This window comes from Rhinolophus hipposideros (genome assembly GCF_964194185.1).
Source record: "Rhinolophus hipposideros genome assembly, chromosome: 18".
Taxonomy (NCBI): Eukaryota; Metazoa; Chordata; class Mammalia; order Chiroptera; family Rhinolophidae; genus Rhinolophus; species Rhinolophus hipposideros.
The window spans coordinates 57,886,058-57,894,084 of record NC_138064.1 but is presented as its reverse complement, the minus strand read 5'-3'; the positions used below and the strand labels follow the sequence as shown (position 1 = coordinate 57,894,084).

Genomic DNA, 8,027 nt, shown 5'->3' with positions numbered 1-8,027 from the left:
GCCAGAGGTAATACCATTGCAATATTGGGAGTTATCATATGTGCTGTTGGACACAATATTTTTACCTACTGCTAACCCATGTCCTAGGCTCACACAGGGTGTTAGGCTGTGGCTTGAAGCTTTTGTAAAAGCATCTCAACAGGTCTGAATCCAATAAGCCCATGTATGCCTGATTTAACATAAAGGACACTCACCAAATGAAGCCCATGTGCTTTATGTGCAGTTCTGACAGGCATACACAAGGAAATGTTTAAAAAGCTGTTCCTTTATTTATGGATTTTTGAGCACATACTATGCTTATTTGATAAATAATTTTTCCATGGGTTGTTTATCATAGCAGGTGGTAACCTTGTGTGTTGTTTTATTCCTTATATCCAGTAAGCACAAATTGTTATGCATTATGTTAGACTTCTGTTTGCAATAAGGAGCACACAACAATGCCATACCAAAGTGAGTTTATTGACATTCCTTGGAGGTGTTATGAGGGAAGAGAAAGCTGGGCCTGAGTATCGCGTGACATGTCTCTTGTTTATGTAAGCAAAATCAGCCTAATAATGTAGACTTCTCCTGCTATTGACTAGAGCAAAGACTTTCAACAAAATTGTTTTAGGTATTTCCTTTGATAAATTGGAAACTGCAAGAAGTAGGCTAATGGAATGATATTTACTGTATCTACTACCTCTGGGCACATTTTTTTCTACTGGAACAAAGGGACTACATGTCACTAACAGGAAAATACCACTTTCTCTTTTGACCTTATGATGGCTGAAACATCCATCCTAGATTTTTATAATATAGAATTGCAGCAGTAGTTTAAATGAACACTTAAGTACATAACAGTAATAGTAACAACAATAATAATAATAATAATAGTAATAATAATAATAATAATAATAATAAAGCACCACATTTGTTATGTAAAGTTCTAACTATTTTCATTTGAAAGTGTTTTATCTTGACTGGGAAAGCATTTGTGGCAATTGAAAAAATTTCTGAACCTAAATTTTAGACACATGGTTTGACACATGGACTGACAATGCCATAGATTTAACAGTTTAACTGTCCTGGAAAGTCCAACTCATTGGCTTATACAAAAATATACTTACTGTTAAAGGACATATAATCATGTATTAAAAGAGAAAATACTTAGATTTTACATATTTAAAGCCTACCCCAAAATCATATATCTGTCTTAATTTTTTTCATCCAAGAAATTGTGCTACAATAGTGGTGGTTAAAATTTTTTCACAACCACTGTCAACTTATATACACAGAAAGTTACAAAGAACTCAGCAGATTTAGAATACTTCTCCTGAACATACGTAATTTGTACTTTTAGGACTATCATCTTCATATGATAGAATAAGATGTGATGTTCATGAAATTCTTATTTTAATACTTTATAACATTTCAAAGGCAGTTTTCAAATTGTAACATAAGTTTTCTCTTATTTATTGTTATTTTTCCCCCTCAATTAAGATTAATACACTCTTTATAAAACCAGCTTTAAAAGATCTTGTTTTAGGGTATTGTTGTTTATAAGTGATTGATTTTATAATATGCCTCCATGGAGAAAACTCATACTTTAAATTAAAAAAAACAAAAACAAGTGGTAATAAATAGATCTGCCTTGCTGATTGAATTATATGATTTGGGTGGTTTATACCTCCCAAAGTTAATAGCATAATTTACTCCTATAGCTGTTTTATTATATAATAAAAATTATATATAATTTAAAAGTCAGCCTTATATGTGAGGGAATATAAACTAAAGAAATATCTTTAGGGACATAGAAAAATAAAAACGATCTTTTTATAACTGTCTGTACTCCTCTTTGTTTTAAGGATTCTGTGGAAGGTTACAATGGAACCTGGGACCCTGGTAAGGAAGCTTTCCATTGTGTAGCTGACTCTGACACTAGAGTTTCCTTTTTTGGAATTTTATGCTTTTATGAAATACTGTTCCTGTAATGCTTGCTTGGTGGGATACATCCAGAGTCATGGCATTGGGGGTGAGGGCAGGTAAGAAAAAATTAGTTGAAAAACCATTTATGACTAAGTTATCCATCTATATATAATTTCTAGGATACCTTTTTTCTTCTGAATATGGGTAGAATAAACATTAATTAATCTAGTAAGTAGATTAATTAGACATTTGTGTAAATTATAAAGCTCCCCAGGAGCAGGTTTCGTCATTTGAACGTGTCCCTTGCCAATGCCTAACAAATAAGTACTAAAAAAATGAGTTGAGTGTTTGAATTAATGAATATATATGTATATATTCATTAATTCATATATATGTAAAATCTCACCAAATTCTAAAAGTGAAAGATGCCTCCTATACTAGATGGTCCAGCTTATTGGCTTGCACAAAAATATACTTACTGTTAAAGAATATATGGTCATGTATTAAAAGAGAATTTCAGCAGTAATTTTATACTTTCATGTGTTTAAAGAGTTAGAATGGTGAAATGATTTGCATAATCCTTATGCTCTGATTTTATAAATAAATAGTAATGGCTCCATTGGAATCATAATTTTTCAGATGTTAAAATGTGTACTGAATTTTACAGATCGCTCAAATTCTATATTATATAATGTACACATTCCATTTTATCTTGGTAAATATTCTTTTTAGACAATAATTGAAGGCTAAAGTTCATATATATATATATATATATATATATACATATATGTATATTCCCTGATTGACAATAAATACATAGCAACAGGGGTGTTAGGCATTGCATATAATTCTTACTAAAAGAATGTTTCATTTTGGAGTGCAGGGAACATAATTAATGCACTGTCCAGACACAGATTGACATAATGAGCACAAGACATGACTTCATATGAAATTAACTTTGTCTTACATTTCTCACATTTCTTCCTGTTTCTATATTAAAAACAATGTGACATTTCAACAATAGGGCCCCTTTAGCTCTTCTTTTCCCAGTGAAGAAAAACACTTTCATTTATGACATATTTCAGACAACATGGATAATAAGTTTAGAAAAATAGCAAATGACCATTATGCTTGCATTTATTCCAAATGTAATTGAGAAGTTAGAATGTCTTTGGAGCCTGCAAATATTTTTCTAAAAACACTGTTTTCTGGGGTACCCCTTTACTGAATGCTAAAAGAAACTGGATGTCTATTTTGACACAAATCCACATTACTTTGAGATATTAGGTGTCTGCTCTGGGAGGACCGTAGTGAACAAAGGAGAAGTACTGTATTGCCCTTGACCCCTAACAAGCACCATCACTATCTGCAGCTTTTTCAGTGTGGTTCCTGTAGACAATCAGATGTGAAGGAATTTGAACAGCATAATTAAGAAAAAAATAAAACAGCATGAAAAAAACAATATAAAAGTTAAAATAAAAATTTGTTTGCCATGCAAATAATTACCTAGCTTTAACAGAAGTCATGAGATTGTACATTTTTCCCCCCTTTGTGTGGGAGAACTGTAGCTAGATTAGACAAAACAGAACAAAACAGTACAGAATTCAGGTATTCAAACCAATCTATGTCCTTCCTCCATTCTTCTTGTTTGCTTTATCACATTCTACACAATACAGTGGGAATAGAAGCCTCATCATTTATATTACATAATGAGATATCCTTGTGCACAAGTTTGTGCTTCTAGTGTGGTAAGTATTCATGAGGAGCATGTCCCTCCTAGACTTCTCTAAGCTCAAGTTGAGCCACAATCCTCACAACTATTTGGGATGTACTGCATTAAATCAGCAGGTGTTTGTCTTGCTGTTATTATTTCTTGGAAAGTGTAATATTTGCACCGTATGTCTAGGCTAGTTCCAGCTGATGGGACTCACGCCACATGTGAATCATGAGTTGAATGTATAAAAATTTTTGGTTTTCCACTGCTATTTTGGCATGGATAACGTGCACAGGGAAAAGTAAAGTGGGAGGGAAAGAAAAGGGTGATGAATTCCTAGTTCTGGAGTTGGTTGTTAGAAATGATTTAAAAAAATGTGGCTCTGCTCAGAAGACATGGGCATATAAAAGCTTGGAATGCTTAATGCTCAAATTTTTTCTTAAATTATATAAATGGAAGTAAACATTTATTACCATTTGGTCAAGTATAGCATAACTTGCATTCATATTTCATTGTTAGTAATGGAGGTACGTGGAGATATATACACAGACCTTGAGACAGCTGTTTCTTAATATTGCATACAGGCCAGCAGTTCATTGAAAATAGAGGAGATATGCCTGAAGGTTAGATCTTAGAAGAAGGCAGTTCTTCATGCACAGCTTTTGTCAATCCTGATTTGGTTTGAAAATAAAAATCATGGAATACTAAAATCAAAGAAGAATTGATTGAGGGAAAGAGGGAAAGGCGATTATCCCAGAAAGGGTGACATCACTGCCCAGAAAAATGTCAGGTGAGTTTCCATTTCTTTATTCAAGTCCAAAGGTGCTGGTTTCTTCTACTGCTGTTAACAGCTTTTCATACAACATGGAGTACGAGGGATAAGGTGGCAGATCCAATCGATTGAAGCACGTATGTGCCCTGAGTGTGGGAGAAAAGACTGGTGAAGCTGTTTGTTTCAATGATACAACTGGTTTGGATGTATGTATGATTATTCTGAAGCTGTGAATCAAAAGTAAATTGAAAGTGAGTAGAACTACGATTTAGGATCACCATAACACATTACAAACTAAGAACTATAACAGCCTTCAGTGAACCATGTACATCGACTTAGAAGTGCCAACAGGTGCCCTGGAAGTGTGAAATACAATGCTTTATTGAGTCAGGAGTACCCTGGACACAGTCTAGCTCCTCTACAGGCCCCAGTTTGACAGCCCTAACCTGAAGGAGATATGCTGTATTTTCAAGAACAGTTGAGCTTATGGGATAGTCCTCCCTGGGTGCCTCAAACATCCCCATGCACCTGCCCTGGTTTCTGCTTTACTTGCCATGTGCTTCATCCTGCAGACTCATGCATGTCAGCATCTGGCCAAACAAGGAATGGCTTTCCCTGCCATATGCTGACACATGGACCAGGACCAGACCCTGTGTCACCTGTGCAGGGCTCAGAGGCCCAAGACACATAGAATCCTCTTGTAGAGCTTCAAATCAGCCCAACTAGTTGCTCCCTGTCAGGGGTTCTTTATTTTATTTTAGAATTCTTGGTTGATGTCACATCCTGTACCAAAGTGGGGAGAAAATTGGATGGGTGCTGCTGAAGGTTAATTTAACACTTTTTCCTCCCATGAAGGGGTGGTGGGTTGAAATGGTGGTTTGAGAAGCCAACCAACACAGAAAGTGGGGACTATAAGATAAAATAAAACAAAATAACATAAAACAATAATAAAATAATTCCAAAAAATTTCACTGAACAAACTACATTTAAATAAAACTAAACAAAATCCTAACCAAAAAATAACCTTCTCATTTCATTAGAATTTTATTTGGGATATTAAACTCTTTAAAATTATAAGATCCCCAGGGAAATTGTGTATTGTCTATAACTTTGTTTACACAGTCCCAGGTCAGGCTGATCCAGTGCTCAGGGCATGAGGGAGATTGTTTGTGAGATGGGGAAGGTGGGAAGAGGGGAGAGGAAAGGTGGTTTTCCTGCACAGGAAGAATCTGGAGAGGATGCAGTTGTTTTTGCCTCCCAGCATCCATTCCTCCTGTTGGTAACAGCTCCCTCATTGTCCTTCGACAACTACATCCCATGCCCTACCCCTACCCCAAGCTCCAACGGTAGGCACAGGTTAGTAGAGTATATGGCCTTAGGCCTTAAGGATTTAACTAGAAGAAACATAAAAATAGACCGAGATTAGCAAAGATATCAGAGTATTATCTGAGATTCCAATATGCCTATGTTGACTTCAAAATAAAATAAAATATTTTACCTGAACTTATTTGTTTGAGAAAAAGTGGAAGAGTTCTCAGTAAAGGACGACAGTTACAGTGGTCCTTCTCTATATTTAGAAAGATTGAAAGTAGGACATACTCTGGGCTATGGCTAACCAAGTTAAGTGGGACAGAAACATCCCAAGCGTGCTTTTGGAACTGGCTGAATTAGCCAGGAGCAAGATATAAGCAGACATCATCTTCTTGTTTTTTTCCCCCTCTGTCATTATAACTGGCACTCATGAGTGGAAATATCACAGGTCAAAAATCCCATATTTACAAAATACATTAATTCTGTAAAAGATAATTTCTGGGTATAAACTGAAAGCAGTAGCAAATGACACCTCTTCAAGACCTAGTCTGAACATGCAGAGTATCTTCAAGAGTTGCTTTTATTGCATTTATCTACAGCCTTGGTTAATTCCCTTAAATAAACTCTAGTTTGTACACTAGAATAGATGAACACAATCAAATTACAATTTGATTCAGCATCCCTAAGGGCTCACCACCCTCCAGGTATGGTTCTGACAGCATAGAGTGTCTGCTTACCTCATTCCCTGTGCACTGAATCCAGTGTTCTCAGGTGGGATGGGTGGTGGAGAAAGCATGGAACCAGAGGTTGGAAGACCTCTATTCTGATCACAGTCTAGCTACTTAAGAGCTTTATAACCTTGGTAATGTCATTCTTTTTCTCAAAACCCTCAGTTTTCTCACTTGTGCAATGGGGTTTTTTGTGAGAGCAGTGATGATAGAACACACACAATGCTTTTTATAAACTTTGAATCATCATTTAAACATAAGATTCTCTTAATGATGCAAACACAGTTGCAATAATGATTTTAGAAATTGCATTACCCTTGTGGGGACTTAAGACCCTAAGTCTTTTTCACATGACTACGGACAAATGAATCACCCTCATCTCCCATTTGCTATTTTGGAACTCCTCATAAGTCTTTTCCATTATGCCAGGTCAAATTTTACTCTGGTGTTAATCTAGGGTTCCAGGATTTTGGGATAATTTTGAATTTGGATTCTGCCAATCATATATTAATCACCCTTCTAATTTGTGTCATCTACATAGTTGATCTCCCTGTCTCCTTGATTTTTTCCAAGTTATTGATTAAAATGTTAACCAATACAGTGCCAAAGACTGTCTTGCTCCTCCCCAGTAGAGACTACTTGAAGGTTGGTTAAAAGCAAGTAACAAAAAAGGCCACCATCAATACTGTCTGCTGCTGGCTCTTCAGTCAGTTGTGAGGCCAGTTATGTAAGATGGGTCTCCCCTTCATATAATCTGCCACTGCCCAACTACTGCCTCATTCTCTAGATGGGTACTTATTCTCATCACTATTGACTCTACTGTTTTTCAAAAAACCTCTCGATCCCCAAATACATAGGGCCATTCTCTACTCCCACCTCCTTGAGCTCTTTAAAAGCATTTGACTGCTCTTCCTTTTGAACATCTCTCTCCCCTTGGCTTCTCTACAATGTCTCAATGACTGTCAATTTCTTTCCCAAACTCCCAGTGTCTCCCTCATATTTCCTTTGTAGTCTTACAGCCTACAGAGCAGCGTGTCTTACATCAGCACTATTGACATTTTGAACTTGATAATTCTTTGTTGTGAGGGCAAGTTCTATGCATTATAGAGGTTTAGCAACATCCTCTATGCACTAGATGCCAGTAGTATTCCTCCCGCACGACCAAAAATGTCTCCAGACATTGACACATGTCTCCTTGGGGGAAAATCGTCTCCCCCACACCCTTTGAGAACCATTGTTATAGATAAAGCTAACTACTAACTTAACCAAATCTCCATCTCCACCCTGGCTTAGGCTCAGTTTACATTTGTGGGGAAGCATGTTCATGTTAGAATTCTGTTTGTAACTTTTAGACCAGTTAACCTGCTCATGACTCATAGTTCTGTTATCACTCGTTCCTACTCCAAATGTTCCTAAGGAACCCTAAGCTTTTCTCCTCACCTTTATTCTGTCTCCACAGAGACAGAATAATTTTCTTTTTTGAGAAGGAATGTGTATTTTAATATAAACACCAGAAACACTGGTCAGTGTTGTCACGAGTGGGTTCTTTTCCTATAGAAGTTAAAAGAAGGACAGTAACATAAGACCACACTACTGC

At 36.2% G+C, this 8,027-nt stretch overlaps 1 protein-coding gene across 4 annotated transcripts in view; it reads right to left on the bottom strand.

Moving 5' to 3' along the window:
- Window positions 1–438: 438 nt before the first annotated feature.
- The window catches only part of HECW1 (HECT, C2 and WW domain containing E3 ubiquitin protein ligase 1), a 601,837-nt gene continuing 594,248 nt past the window's right edge, over window positions 439–8,027 (bottom strand). For all 4 annotated transcript variants that reach the window (XM_081079639.1, XM_081079636.1, XM_081079638.1 and 1 more), the window contains one exon: window positions 439–4,537. In XM_081079639.1, the coding sequence (XP_080935765.1) occupies window positions 4,426–4,537 (112 nt within the window). In that variant the 3' untranslated portion in view covers window positions 439–4,425. The remainder of the gene's footprint in view (window positions 4,538–8,027) is intronic.